This window comes from Nuphar pumila, chromosome 13 (assembly GCF_984573655.1).
Source record: "Nuphar pumila chromosome 13, dmNupPumi1.hap1.1, whole genome shotgun sequence".
Lineage (NCBI taxonomy): Eukaryota > Viridiplantae > Streptophyta > Magnoliopsida > Nymphaeales > Nymphaeaceae > Nuphar > Nuphar pumila.
The window spans coordinates 67,313,609-67,329,635 of record NC_143261.1 but is presented as its reverse complement, the minus strand read 5'-3'; the positions used below and the strand labels follow the sequence as shown (position 1 = coordinate 67,329,635).

At 39.0% G+C, this 16,027-nt stretch overlaps 1 protein-coding gene across 1 annotated transcript; it reads right to left on the bottom strand.

The window, feature by feature from the left end:
* Positions 1-245: 245 nt before the first annotated feature.
* Positions 246-15,678, bottom strand: LOC149818580 (Putative thiol-disulfide oxidoreductase DCC). Its single transcript, XM_089985589.1, has 3 exons — positions 15,417-15,678; positions 14,983-15,150; positions 246-845 (listed from the first exon to the last, which is right to left on the bottom strand). Exons 1-3 carry the CDS (start codon positions 15,622-15,624, stop codon positions 619-621), a joined length of 603 nt encoding a protein of 200 aa, XP_089841715.1. The 5' UTR covers positions 15,625-15,678; the 3' UTR covers positions 246-618.
* Positions 15,679-16,027: the final 349 nt, after the last annotated feature.

Sequence of the window (16,027 nt, the reverse complement as noted above, 5' to 3'; positions counted from 1 at the left end):
CCCAACACGAAGACCTCGTCATGCTGGCTCAGACTGCCATAACTTCGGTATTCGTCGTACTCCAGTAGTTGTTTGTGCGTCATTTTTCTCAATGGACAGAAGTTCCATCTGAACTCATGTACTACCAACATTTATAGACTATATAACAATCTTGATTTGTCCAGATACCTTTGGTTGTATAATATGAAAATCAAGAGTTGGTACTTCAACGAAAATGATGATGAACAGCTATAGACATATGGCATGAGAGAACCTGGACAGCCTTAGATTTGTGTCAGACGAATACTTCATTTTTGCCTCCGTATCTTGTCCCCTTATACACTAGTCGTACTGAAAACTTCACAAAAATGGCTGCATGCTGTATCCATGTAAGATAGCCATGGATGAATGTTATAAAGTAAAATATAAGTTGGTTTCTACACAAATCAGAATTCAGAGTATAGGGATGTTGGAAATAAAGGGCACATGTTAACTATTGGCAAAGAATCCCGTATAGGTACTGATGAATGGGGAAGAAAGACCTAAAAATAAATGTGTAACCAAGCATAAGGCTTAATGGGATTGGCAAAATCAGCTTGAGAATGAAAACATAAAATATCTTCAAAGAAAACATCTCTATCACATACTAAAATGCTTACGGAGCCTCTCAACTATCTCATCTCTATCAATGAAGCGATCAAGCACCTCTTCATCTGGGATAATGCAATCTTCTGCTTTTTTAAACCACTGATAACGCTGCTTTGAAATATGATCATAGGCTGCATCCCTTAGAGGAGTTGGGATTACCAGGAAGACACTTAGTGCTGAGTAAGGCAGTGGCAAGTACGATAGAACTTTGAGGGCAGCTGCAATCAGAAAATAAAATTTTTACCATCACAAAAGAAAGCTGTCAAATCTAGTACAAAAAGAAAACAAAAAGTTTCTTCAGCATCAATCATGGGAGGCTCAAATAAAATGAACAAAACTATGGTGCATTGCTCAGCTTATGGGTGTTTCCTCAAGAGAAAAGAACTCTTCCAAATTATGAGAACAGTAAAATTTGGTTCACAAATCAATCTATCTTTTCTTAATTCTTATTGGTAAAATTTTAATGAATAAATGAGCAACAAAATTTGGAGAAAGTGTGGAAATGTATGAATATTTATTGAACAAGTGCATGGGTAGAGGCTGAAGAAGAGAGTGCAGATGGAAATAAACAAAGAATTTTGTGTGTATGCATACGGCTGTATCCATGTGCTTCCATTTGTGTATGTTTTGGATGTCCATCAAATAAGTGTTAAAATGTATTGGATCCTAATGATAAGATATTGTATAATATATATATATATATATATATATATATTTATATATAGTTCTATATATATGTGAATATATATTCTTTTTGTATGTAAACTGAAATACCAATTAGGGGTATTTCAGTCATTTTCTTTGATGTAATAGGTGTAGTCATGTAGGGACTGCATTTTCGTTTTACTTTTTTATTTTTCTATTTATTTTATTTTTGCTATTAGTAAGGACTGTTGGGGCAGTCCAACTAGCTCTTGGACTGACTCCCATGACCCCTCCTTTGTATCCCTTCCACTCTTTTGTGCTTATAAATAGGGGATTTCTCCTTTGTAATGCAATGCTTTTATAAAAGCAATCTAACTCACTTTGTGAGTATATTATGAATAAAATGTTATTTATTTTATTCTTGCTTTTGTACTTTAATGCATGATATTGCCCTTAGTGGCTGTTTGTATTGATTATTTTAGCACCTTGTATTATCTCATGGTGGAATTGTACATGTGCACGTTGTGTTTGTATCATTGTAAGCCCTTTGTAGCTCTTGCTTTTGTTTTTCTGCATATTTCGTGACATGGTATCAAAGCAAGAGATTCTTGATCTTGGTATCTTATTCGAGTTCGTGCTTCAAAAGAAATTTTTTGATTTATATATATGGCTTGGACTGAGGCTCTCGTATTTTGGTATGTATCTCTTGTTTAATTAAAAACAAGGGTATTTATAATATATATTTCCTTTCTTTTCTTTTCAAAATTCGTTTAAAATATTATGGTTATTTCTTGGGTATGTAAAATGTGTTTTTTAAATCAATTGGAATTAGAGTTTTGTGAAATGTCTTCTAATAAAATATTATTTTAATGACTCTTGTGTTGGTTTTGACATTAATCCATAAGTAGTCTATTCTTGAGCTCCTTATGGTAAGTTCTCTATGTTATTATTATTTTTAATACAAAAATATATAATTTTATGATCTCGTGTAAGTATGTATATATTTATTTTGGGTTTCTTGGGCACCACTATGATTATTGGTGAATTTATGCACATGTCAAAGCATATTCTTTGAATTCTATTTGGCGCTTTCATTGAGATGTGCTTATTAAGAATTATTAAATTCTTGTATGTTTCATATCTTGAGTCATCATGATTTTAAGTTCGTTAGTCATGCCATGGATGTTTTGTATGCTCTCATGAGATTGCTCTATGGGCATATCATCTTCAGATTTATGTGTTGTGGACATATGTCTATGCATGTTTTATAGGGCATTAATGATTATGTGCTATTTCAAAATTGTTTTTGGTATTTTGGGTTGAAAAATTAAACATTTTGGATATTGTTTTAGGGTCTTAAATTAAATTGAAAATAGAGTTTTATCTTAAAAATCTCTTTTCTAAGTGAGCTATTGTTTTATTGGCTCTTGCGTAAGCATGATATTTCAAAATATATTTTGGGTAATTTAGTATCTTATGTGTAATCATGGTGTTTATATGCATATCTTATGTGTTCCATCGTAATTTTTTTTGGCTTTAAAGTTATTAGATTATTGCATATACATGAATTTTGATCTCTTTGTGAGTATCCATGATTAGTTGTACTAGTGTATACTTTTGGTTTTCTATATGGTTCTTTAAAAATCTCTATATATGTTTTTGGTCATCTTTAATGTTGTATGTCATTTTTGTCTCATAGTAGACTTGCTTATATTGACCATGCATATGATTGCATCATTTGATATCTTGTTGCGCATATGATTGCACTATACTCATTCTAAAGTTTTCATGTACCTTATTGAATTTGATTTAAAACTTTGTTTTTTCAAATCGGTTCTTATATATGAACCTATGTCACATAGGTGCGGGTGCGAGGTAGCAGCACTTTCAAAAACTTGGGTGCGGGAGTGCGACAAAACTATAAAAAATTATATATATAAAGTCCAAAAGTTGGACATAAATGACCCTGAGTGCGTTGACCGCACCTAGGGTCAGGTTGACTGCACCGGGTGCCGCACCCGCACCTGCGTCGCGTCGACGCGGGTGCGGCACCTACTTGGCCGAGTCCCTGTGACATAGATATGAACTCACTTATTTGGAAACTGATTTGCGTGAATATGTATTGCCTCATGACATTTGTTTTGTCCATCACAGATTTTTATATAATGCCTCATTTATTTTTGGCTTTGTTGTTATTGAACCTATTTGTTAGAGTGAGTTGTGCGCACCTCAATTTTTTGTCGGTTTAGATTGTTAGCTTATAGTTTGGCTCTACCTGAAGGTTGTTTGATCTCTGGTTCTGTGGGTGTGTTGTATCATTTATTTGGCCATTGTTATTATGGATGCTTATAATTATGTTTATCTGGGATGACTATATATTTTGAAACCATGGTGTTTCGAAAGATTATTAAAATTGATAATCTTATTCTTCTTAATGACATTAGTTTGTTTTCATTACAAGCTCTCACCTCGTGTATTCTTCCTATTATACTTATCTAAGTGCCATTATATGTAGACAAGAGATGTTTGTTCACAGCTTTGTGTGTGTTTTTAGTTCATTGTTGACATTATGATTATACTTGTGATCTAGTCGTTGATACACTTGTTTTGAGTGTCATTATATGTAGACAAGAAATGCTTATTAATACCTTCGTGTGTGATTTTAGCCCATCATTGATATTGTGATTATGCTCTTTTCTTAGTTGTTGATATACTTGTTTTGATGTCATTATATGTACACAAGAGACGTTCATACATACCTTTGTATTTGTCTTTAGCCCTTTAATGGCATTATGTCTATGCTCTTGTTTCAATCGCTGATACACTTTATTTTTGAGATTTGGAGGTTTAGTGAGGTGATTACTTGTGGTGGTCGAACCATTGTTGAGATTTTCAAAATATCATTTCTTGATATTTGTGAAATTTTTAAATCTCTTCATATCTTTCGCAAATTGGTGTTGATTTGCAAAATATCACCCCCTTTGTTATGTGGGATTTTTAAATTCTTTCCATGAAAATTTTATATTTTTACTTGTTTTTCCTTGTATGGAAAAATGTTTACTGATAAGATTTCATACATTTCATTGATAATATATACATATTTTAAAGATTGTTATTTGGTCCTTTGTGCTTAAACCCATTCTAAGTTATGTGAGTGAATTTTAATGGGATTACTCATTCATTATTATGTGTATATATATATATATATATATATATATATATATATATATATATATATATATATATATATATATATATATATATGTTTCATATTGATTATCCTGTTCACAATGTTGTGTGCATAAATTTATTAAAATCATCTTTTCTTTAGGACTCTTTTTGAATTGTTATATTTTATATGCACGTTGTCGTATTTGCTTAGTATAATTGATGATTTGTTATTTCATTTGAAGTGCTTTTCTAAAACTTTTAGGATATTATTTATGCATGATTGTTTAACACTTCTTGATAATTTGTTTTAGTGATCAAATTCTCTTATGATCAATATTTATGTTTTCTTGGAAAATATGTTGATTTTGGGTTTATGATTGTCTAAATTTGATTTCATGAAAATTTCTCTTTGAGGTATGCTCCTCTTATCTTTCTTAATGATTGTCTAATGTTTCTGAAATTATTGCTACTTTGTTTGAAAAAAACTACTTGAGTGTTATTCTGGTTCAAAATATATATATTTGTTTTGAAACTTTATAACTACTTGGTTGAGATATCTTCTCTTATGTAGTTGGAACCTCTGTATTATTCTTTCTCTGCAGGTTCTTAAAAATGCCAGGATGAGAAAGAAATTTTATTTGGATACATTATGAAGATGGAGATACTAATGCAGGCTTCTTGGTGAAGATTATCATTGAAGACTTGGATCCTTCCTGTTGTTTCTTTTTATATTTCAAACTTTTGGTATATCATATTATAAGTTTGAGGGGGAGTATTAAAATATATTGGATCCTATTGATAAGATATTGTATATATATATATATATATATATATATATATATATATATATATTCTTTTTTTACGTAAACTGAAACCCTCATCAGGGGGTATTTCAATCATTTCCTTTGATATAATAGGTGTAGCCCAGTAGGGACTGCATTACCGCTTTACTTTTTTATTTATTTATTTATTTTATTTTTGTTATCAGTCAAAGAACTGTTGGGGCAATTCAACTAGCTGTTGGACTGCGGTCATAAATATGACCATTGGAGGCAGTCCAACAGCCAGCTGGACTGCCTCCCATGACCCCTCCTTTGTATCACTTTGATGCAGGGCAGGATGGACCCAGACCCTACTCCAAGACCCGTGACCCGGATCCAGATCCATCAAGAAGAAGACCCGGATCTCGTCTCGGATCCAGATCCATCAAGAAGAAGACCCGGATCCGCCAGCTGAATAGTTAAAATCCTCTCCTAGGGTTTTACGAAGGGGGAGAAGATTAATTCCTTGGCAGCAGCCTTTTCGTTCCAGCATTTTTACTTTCTTTCCCTTTTGTCTCATTCCTTTGCCTTGTTTGCTATTTTCATTTATTATTCAACATTGTTTTTCGTTCATTGAAGTTCTCTATTCCAATAAAAGGAGGTTTTAACAGTCACCATCATTTTGGGTGACTGTCTCTCTTATTTTCTGCCCATTGCTGAACGTGAGAGTCATATTTCCTCATCCAGCCAGCAGATAAGCTGCAGCCGACCCTCACCACTGCATCAGTTGGTATCAAAGCCAGCACCTTTCCCCTCGTACGCAAGATGGCTTCGGAGGTGAGGGGCGATCCAGCAACGACGATCGAGCAGGAGGATGTCGGCAACACAGATCCAATACTGCGGATGATGGAAATGATGACGAAGATGCAGGAAAGCGTATTGCGAGTCAGCCAGGACGTGGCAAGTATATCACGGCGATTAGATGGGGTGGAGAGTCGAGTTGCAGCGTTTGATTCACCAGCAATACCACCCTCAGCGTCTATTCAGCAGGTTGGTGTCGTCCCTGTAGAATCTGTGGTTGTGACCCAACAGCACTTCCCGTCAGTCGTGCCATCTGGTGATACAGGGAGGGAGTTATGCAGGGACGTCGGCCAGCCGTAACCCCAAAGCCTGCCCATCAGCAACGTGGGTGCGCAAGTAGGGCAACGACCCACGCAGCAGGGGCTGCCAATCGGGCATGGTCTGCGTGGGCCGAACCTGATGCTGAGTCAAGCTGCTAACACACCCACCTCAGCCCAGACTGGGGTGGGTCTGTCAGTTTTCCCAGCACCTGTGCGCGGGGGCGCTGTTGCACCACATTTGCAGACCAAGGGGACTGAACCCCTATGGACCGGACCTGCTCCAGCAGGGTCCGGTCGAGATCCCAGTAGGATCGGACCCATACCCGATTTCCAGGGACCACCCTTTGGGTTCCCGGTGGCGGGTATGGGTCCTGCAAACCCATATCCAGCCTACCCAGTTGGGTTTGGATTGCAGTTTACTACGAATCCGGCCCAACCCATTATTTTCGAACCCCAAATGGAACCCCATACCGACCCAAACCTGTATCGGACCCAGACGGAGCTCCAGCTTGATGTTGAGCCGGGTCAAAACCAGACCCATCATTGTATGGATCGTGGATCGAGTTCAAACCAAGCCTTTTACCACAACTCGATCCCCGATCCAACCTATTCAAATTTGGGTCCGACGAATAGTCTAGGATTAGGCCCGATCCATATCCAGTCGGGCGAATCATCTCAGTCCAATACCAACCCAACCAGATACCCAAACCAGAACCAACCCGGTAACCCACCCCAGATCCAAAACCCAATACCATACCCTACCCAATACCATTATCCTAACCCGACCTATAACCCAAACCCATACTATCCAATTTCTACCCACCTAGAGCCCGAGACCCGACCAACCCTTCCGCCTATCGCAGGACCACCTGTCATACCGGTACCCCAACGTCGGACACAGATGGCTCTCGCCCATGGACTAGCCAGACCGAGGCAGATTCAGCAGGGACCGGCGCGACCTGAGCGTCGTCCACACGTCATTGGAGTAACACAACACCAGCAGCCAGGCGAGCAAAACCGCGATGATAAATCAGTGTGGGACGATACTTTTTGGGATGAATACCCTGCAGGCTTGGTGGAGGCCCGTCAGCAGAGAGCACCAGAGCGCCCCTCCACGTATGGGGTGAAGTTAGAGCTTCCAGAGTTCGCAGGTCGGTTCGATGCAGAGCAGTTCTTTGATTGGTCATATGCCGTCCAATTCTTCTTCGACTACCACGATGTCGTCGAGCACCGTCGTGTCTCCCTAACCTCTACTCGGTTGAGAGGCCTAGCACAGACATGGTGGGTTGAGATGCAGCGGTCGAGGGAGCGACAGGGACTAGAGCGTGTACAGACTTGGGGAGAGATGCAGCGGTTGATGCAGTCTAAGTTTGTGCCGTCAGATCACGCCGAGAGAGCCTACAAGGAGTACCTGACCCTGCGTCAAGGTACCAATACTGTGGCGGATTACACTGCGGAGTTCCATCGTCTCTCCCTACGAGTGCAGATCGAGGAGACCGCCCGCCAGCAGGTCACGAGGTATATTTTTGGTCTCCGTCCTGCTATTTCTGACGACTTCAGTTGTATCACAGTCGAGTCACTGGATCAGGCAAGTAGTTATGCTATGAATGTAGATGAGAAACTGAAAAGGAGGCAGGAACATAGGACATCCCGTAGTGATCAGTCCAGTCAACCCAAGTTGAGTTTCCCAACCAGGGGAGCGAGCTCCCCTAGGAAAGAAGACTCAAAGTCCACCCAAGGAGTCGACCCTAGCAAACCCGATCAGTCTGGACCCGCGTACCACACCAGATCCAAGGGTAAGCCCAATGAGTCCATTGTTCGTTGTTTTAGGTGTCAAGAGTTAGGTCATATTGCGTCCAAGTGTCCCACCATGAATAAGAACACTCATCTAGCAGAGGGAATTGTTGAGTCTGCGTCCGATAGTGAGAGTGAGGGTGAGTCGCTTGTTGAGGGGAGTGACGAGGTGAAAGTCGTAGAGTTCGATGGCAGCATCGAAAATTTGTTAACCATCCGTCATGTGTTGACCACATCCCGAGAGTCGGCCCCCACGAAATGGTTACGAAATAATATTTTTAGAACCCGGTGTAACTGTGAGGGACGTGCGTGTGATGTTATCATTGATACTGGAGCGTGCGAGAATATGGTGTCCGAGAGTGTCGTGTCCACCTTGAACCTAAAAACAGAAAAATTGTCCCAACCTTATAAAATGGCATGGTTCAAGAAAGGCAACGAGGTGCCCATCACCCTGCATTGTCTAGTTCGGTTCTCTATGGGGAAGCATTACCACGATGAAGTGTGGTGTGACGTGGCGCCCATGAGTGTGTGTCACATCCTGTTGGGACGTCCCTAGCAGTTTGACCGTAAGACCATCCATGATGGCCGTAGGAATACGTACACATTTGTCTTTCAGGGTCATAGGATAGTTCTCCTTCCCACCAAGGAGACCGGGTTGCCCCGGCTAGCGGGCCTATTTGACCGATCTTCCCTCCTTGGGCTGCCCAAAACTTGGCACTTTTCTCCTACATCTAAGGTGTCTGATCTATATGCTTACTGTGGAGACAACAAGTCGTCAAAACCGACTTCTTTCCCACTAGGGGAGAATGATGCAGGACAGGATGGACCCAGACCCTACTCCAAGACCCGTGACCCGGATCCAGATCCATCAAGAAGAAGACCCGGATCTCGTCTCGGATCCAGATCCATCAAGAAGAAGACCCGGATCCGCCAGCTGAATAGTTAAAATCCTCTCCTAGGGTTTTACGAAGGGGGAGAAGATTAATTCCTTGGCAACAGCCTTTTCGTTCCAGCATTTTTACTTCCTTTCCCTTTTGTCTCATTCCTTTGCCTTGTTTGCTATTTTCATTTATTATTCAACATTGTTTTTCGTTCATTGAAGTTCTCTATTCCAATAAAAGGAGGTTTTAACAGTCACCATCATTTTGGGTGACTGTCTCTCTTATTTTCTGCCCATTGCTGAACATGAGAGTCATATTTCCTCATCCAGCCAGCAGATAAGCTGCAGCCGACCCTCACCACTGCATCACACTTCCTCTCTTTTGTGCTTATAAATCGGGGATTTCCCCTTTGTAATGGAATGGTATTGCCCTTAGTGGCTGTTTGTATTGCTTATGTTTGGCACCTTGTATTATCCCATGGTGGAATTGTGCATGTGCACATTGTGTTTGTATTACTGTAAGCCCTTTGTGGCTCTTGATTTTGTTTTTTTCGCATATTTCGTGACAATAAGTTCAGATTAATAAAGTCATATACGGACAGTCCTGACCTTTTAAAAGGTTCCTTGGAGGCAAATATCAAGTGTTCAAGTCCTACTGGGAAGATTACAAAAATGTTCATATCCCCATATCCTCAGCTGTATCCATGTGAGAGGTAACCATGTGTTACCCACAGCCTTACTCGGTGGTTGGATCCTAACCAGTGTTTGACATATCCTAAGAAGATAGCTGCACTAACGGACCTGTGTAGTAGAAGAGCAAGTGGATGATAAACATGTCAAACTTATTACCAAATTAGTTATTTAGTGAAAGAAGGCAGAGATGTTTCTATGCCTTTTGAAAACTACAAAAACTTGACAAGCCTTTTTCTAAATTTAAGGGGTGATTATATTCAAGAACTTTTGGATATGAACATTATTAGCAACCCAGTCATCTGCATCTTCGAAAATTTTATATTTTTATGGTACTTAAAAATTATTAAAAATTATTAAAAATGAGTATGACACTAATTGGAATTGAGGAACCCTGGTTGCCATAAACTTTTCCATCATTTTTAAGAATATTATATTTTTGAAAAAAAACATGAGCAAAAAATCTTTAATAACAGGTATTGTCTTAGGTTTCGTATTTTCATTGGCTTCCTTCCCTGTAGAGGACAGGACATAGTGAAAATAAAGAGAGATTTTGGGTGGATGAAGGGGACAGACCATGCTATCCATTGGCTCAGTTCTAAACATAGAAAGCTGCTGATGAGCCATTAGGCATACTGGAGAGAGATCTCTTTCTCTGTCTTTTTTCTATGAGTCACTTCTTTTTCCTCTGTTCTTCCCCTTCTCTTTTTTTTTTCTCTGTTTCCCTCTGTCATATAAGTATGGGTACAAAGTGTGACACGGTTACAACAGGAACAACATACTAACACAAGAACATACAGTTGCCAACAAATTGCTAAGCATCAAACAATAACACACAAGTCCTTATGTTGAGAGTTAAAATTTAAAAAGCTAAAGGACTCGAAAGACTTGAATAAAATTGGACGATTTCAACATTGGTCCAATCAAAAAGTTGAACAAAATTGGTCATGCCAACATCAATAATGTAAAAAAGCTTCCATTAAAAAAAAAACAAGACAAAAAGCACATAAATTTGACAAGTATTATTAATCTGTTTTAACTAGTTTCATTTGATGTCACTAGTACAAGAAAACATATGTATCTTCTGTTGGTAACAGCATAACAAAAATGCATGCATAGACAATAAAGAAGTATCTTTCATATTGTATTACTCCATGATGATTGACACTTGCAGACAAAAATTTTCAATATCTGAACACCATTCCGTTTTCTGTAAGTCCTTTCACAAGTTTAGAGCAAAGAAAATTATTATTGGACTATAAATTTAAAGTGTCTAATCCAATAATAATGTTTCTTGTCATATCAACCAACATCATACATTCAGTTCTCTGCATGTATCTCTATTACTCCTATTCTCGTAGCTCACATTTTGAAAATTAATGCTTAAAACCAGTTCCTGCTACTTGTTATTCATGGACCTTCTATTATCATTTAGTCCATATGTGATGTTATTCTTCTACACTAGAAGTCACATCAGTAAGATAGGTATACCAAATCATTTCTATCAATATGATCTTTATGGCCAAATTTCATAGAAAGAGAAAATTAATGGTTCCAACCTATGTCACACGGACTCGGCTAGGAAGGTGCTGCACCCGAGTCGACACGCCCCGACACGGGTGCGGCTTCAGACTCGGCCTGGACTCGGTCAACGCCGATTCAGACTCAGTCAACGAGGCGAGGCCGAGTCCGTCCACATTTTGGACTCGGTCAACTTTGACCGAGTCCAAAAATGTCCATTTGTCCCTAAAAAACAATTTTTTATATATTTTTTATTTAAAAATAAATAAATAAAAAGAGTCAGTGCACAGTGCTGTGCACAGTGCTGTGTTGTGCACAGTGCTGCAGTCACAGACACAGACTGTGTGTCAGTGCACTTTTTTAAAAAATAATATATATATATATATAGCTGAGTCCCCGTGTCCAAAAATTTTAAAATTGCGCCGCACCTGTGTCGCACCCGCACCCATGTGACATAGGTTCCAACTTCTCTATGAAGCAAAAGATGGAGTAAAATCTTTTTTGAAGTCAACAAAAGTCTATGTCATAAATAAAGGCAAAGTGGTGAAGAAAAGTTCGCATATGTGCCTCAGAAGATATAACCAAAAACAATGGCAAGCATTTAAGGGATGCCTCATAGACAAAGTCTCAAATTTGGTGGAACATAAAAGTGACGTTGTTCTGCACCTAAAATTCACAATTCTACTATTGCCAAAAGAGTAGAACTATCTTTAAAGGAACAAGTGTAATGATACGAATGACCCTATATGTTAGACATGGCCAATGGCCAATGTCCTGGTTGCAATTAAGGATGCCCTTGACATCATGCATGTTCTCAGAACAATATCTACTAGTTACAACTGAGTTACCCTACTATTAGCCTTAGGCAAAAGCATTAACCATAACAAGAAAAAAAAAAACTAATTATCTACCTAGACGACCAGGTGTTTTATCAGACTCCTTAAAAAGAAACAGCCAAACAGGATATAAGCAAATTAAACTAAGGCTAGTACAAATTATAAAGTGAAACATCCATAATAGATGTCTTCCCACAAGGAAGCTGCTTTAACTGGCAAGCCAAGCCATTTCAGAAATTGCCCAAGGATCCATGAGGAACAAATCAAACTGAAAATATAGATCATTAAATAAACAAATGAGTCTATGTTGTAAATGTGATATCAAAAAGGCTAATTAAATCAAAGTTGGCAAACCCACGACTCAGACTCGGATCACCCGACCCTTGACTCGCGGGTCAATGGGTCAACTCGGTAACTCGGATGGGTTAGGTAGGACCTAAGTTTTTTAGTGTTTTTTTAATAATACCTTATAGTCTTACACAGCACTAAAATGAAGATTAATGAAAAATTCATCATCACTTTGTAGATTTACATTATTTACAGCAAAATGGAAAGAATACAAAAAGATTCACACAATCCAACAATGCACACACACACACACACACACACACACACACACATGGTACACAATAAGGTGAAAAACACCCAAAGTGTGCATCGTGCACACTGCGATACAGGGAAACACAAACAATATGGAAAAAAATTGCATCGTGCATCACCTCTCAGAGAAGAGAGAGAGAGAGCATCGGCTTGCCTCTTTGAGGCTCGCCACACACAGAGAGAGAGAGAGAGAGAGAGAGAGAGAGCAGCGGCAACAGAGGGTGGCATCTTCGTTCGCTTTACGACAAAGGAGGAGAGAGAGAGAACCTGTAGTCAGCATCTCCAGCGTTTGTCAGTGGTCGCCGGCAATGGTGATGGCCACCAAAAATTGAGGGGAGGGCCTAGGGTTTTAGAAATGGGAAAGGAGGGGAAGAGTCGAGAGACTCGAGCCACACCCCCCCCCCCCCAATTATGTTTTAAAGAGGGTTTGTCTCGTAAAGAACCGGTACGCATACCGATCAGGCCTGGTGAATCGGTTTAGAACCGGCTGGCTTGAAACGGACTTGAATCGTCTGATTCAGCACTGACTCGACCAGTTGCTGAGTCAGTGCGAGTCAGGCGATTCCTGAACGATTCCAGCCCAAACATGGTTAAAACAAGTTTGGGTGGATCAGTGGCCCAACTGCTGGGAGATCCGTGCCAACTATGAATTAAATATCATGGTAGTCACCAAGTGGTGGATTCCAAATTCATTTTCCCTATTGCCAAGAACAAATATCAAGCTGACAACAAATAATTTAGGTAGCCATCAAGTTTGTGAGGGAATACCACATCCTACAAAGTAGTTTGAATCTTAATGTAGGTAGTCATATAGTTTATAAGGGAATACCACATCCTACAACTAGTTTCAATGGGAAAATAACATACTATGAACCATTGTGTTATTTATAGATTGCATGAAAAGCAAACATGTGTACTCCCATGCCAGATAAAAGAAAAGGTTTCTGATGTCTATCTCTAAGGAATGATAATGGATGTAAAGCTTAAGATATCATATTCTAAGATTAATTAGTGACTAGTACAATGTTTTTCATTCTTTCCATGAAAAAGAACAGAAAACTTGCACCTTCTTTCACAAGGATTATCGACTGTGTTATTTCGCTGTAAACGCACGGTGTCTTCACGAACATAAAATTAAAGATTCATTACACTTGGCCCCACCCTTTCCCTTATAACAAGAATTTAAACAGAGGTAGGTTATCCAACTTCTTATATATGGCTTGTTAATAATCTATATCTCTAAAGTTATTGCATCTGTACTGGCTTATAGTTACCTTCTTAAGACTTCTGAATGAGAAACTCCTTCTTAAGACTATGTTGCTCATGCAGTTTCCACCAAAGTGGTAAAATAAGTCTATATGGGATGGATATGTATAAAACTAGATTCACACGAGAAAATAGAGATTGGTTGTCCATATGATGATCCCTGGATATTGGATAACTTAAGAAAAAATATAAAATAAAGGTATTAAATGCACTTTACACAGGATGCCTTTTTTTTTGTAGGTAAGTTGGGGGGATAGCCCTCGTGGGATTCAAAACCAAGACCTCTCAGTTATGACACTGTGATCTTACCATCCAGCTATCTCATTAAACCCCCTTTACAGGATACCCTTAAGATATACACACTTTCGTGTATATTCGCTTTGAGAAACAGGCTAATAGATTGTAGAAATGTTCAGTTCCTAGGGTATGATACTAATCTTCATAAGTAGATGACAAGTACCCTACTTTCAGCCTTCCGAAAGTTCAATATGAAAGAAAGTAAAAGAAGGTCCCAAAGATGAAGAAGGAACCTTTTTTATAAGCAAGCTGGGGTTATAAATCGTGTATATCCGGTTGCCGGGTTTTATCTTTCCAAGTATGCATATGACTAAGTACAGCTCACTGTGCCAGTTGACCAGGTAAGGCATTGTACGATTTTTGGACCCGATTCACTTTTTGAATCTCCTGAATTGATACAGGCAGAGTAATACAGATTCATTCACCAGGCTAGGACTCCCTCTTCCATCTTTATGGCTATTCATGACAGCAAGGAAATTATTTATAAAACCCTTAATTGCAAACATTGAAGAAGAAGAATAACAGGAAGATAACAAAAACTTTTATCAGCATTTCTTCAATTACTTGATCTACCATGCAAAGTTATAATCACAAGCTAAACTACAACATATCCTATTATACTTAAAAATTCACCGGTCCTACCTAAATTGCAGTTACATGTTTAACCAAAACATGATTCTACATAGAAACAGAGCAACCAGTGTCATTTGGTTAAACAAACACAAAGCCATCACATCCAAATTTAACAATAACGAATAAGTGGGGAGACCGACCTGTGGAACCTTGATGACACAAACCAGGGCCTTCCAAGAACAAAAACCGCCTTAGAACATCATCACGATCAACCCCACAAAACCTCAAATACGGCTCAGCAGCCCTTGACTGAAGGGCGCAGAATTTGATCTTCTTGTATCTATCTGCCCTTATCACCCACTTCACCCCTTGAAACAACAAAGCCAATTTATTAAAAAACTGAGATGTGGGTCATCAAGAAACTGCAATCAAATGCAAGAAAATGGCAGAAAAGCAATACCCAACAAGATTTTTTTTTTGAGGGATCCATTGCAAAAAAACCCAATTTTTTGAAAAACTGAGATGTGGGTCATTAAGAAACTGCCATCCATTTCAAGAAAATCGCAAAAAAGCAGTACTCAACAAAGTTTCTTGCGAGATTCTACATCTAGGATGACAAAAGGACTGTGAATACCTTTGTTGCAAAGATGGCAGACCCCATCATATACCACCACGCCAGGCTGCAGAAGGTATGGTGCAGCACCCTTTAGTTGATGATGTGATGATTTAAACAACCCTTCTTCCCCAGCAACAGAGTAAGGGCGAATCGAGAAGGAGACGGGAGCTCTGCCCACGTTCCATGCAGCTCTGCTCCATAGTGACACACCCTTGTTGAACATCATTCCGACCTCACCATTTCACATATGGTAGCAGTATAGGGTGCACGATGCATTAAAGAGAGCAGACACAACAACTCAGAGAAAGAAATGGGAGAGTTTTAACGCTTTTACGCATTTTTTTTGCTGTTTTTGTGCACTGACAGTCCATGATTAAGCATGGGTTAAGCAGCTGTTGATCAAGTAGATATGAATTTTCCTTTATAGTCATACCAGCTAGTGCCCAAGTGCAGCGTGCACCCAAAACCCTTTTATACATAGCCTGTTTTCATACTCAAACCGACTAAGTCTGAACCCATCTTGGATCCAACACACAAACCAATTATAATCCGAACATAATGAATGCTGATGATGAGATCGAAATATAATTATCACTAATCTCATAGGACTCCTTTATAATGATAACTTT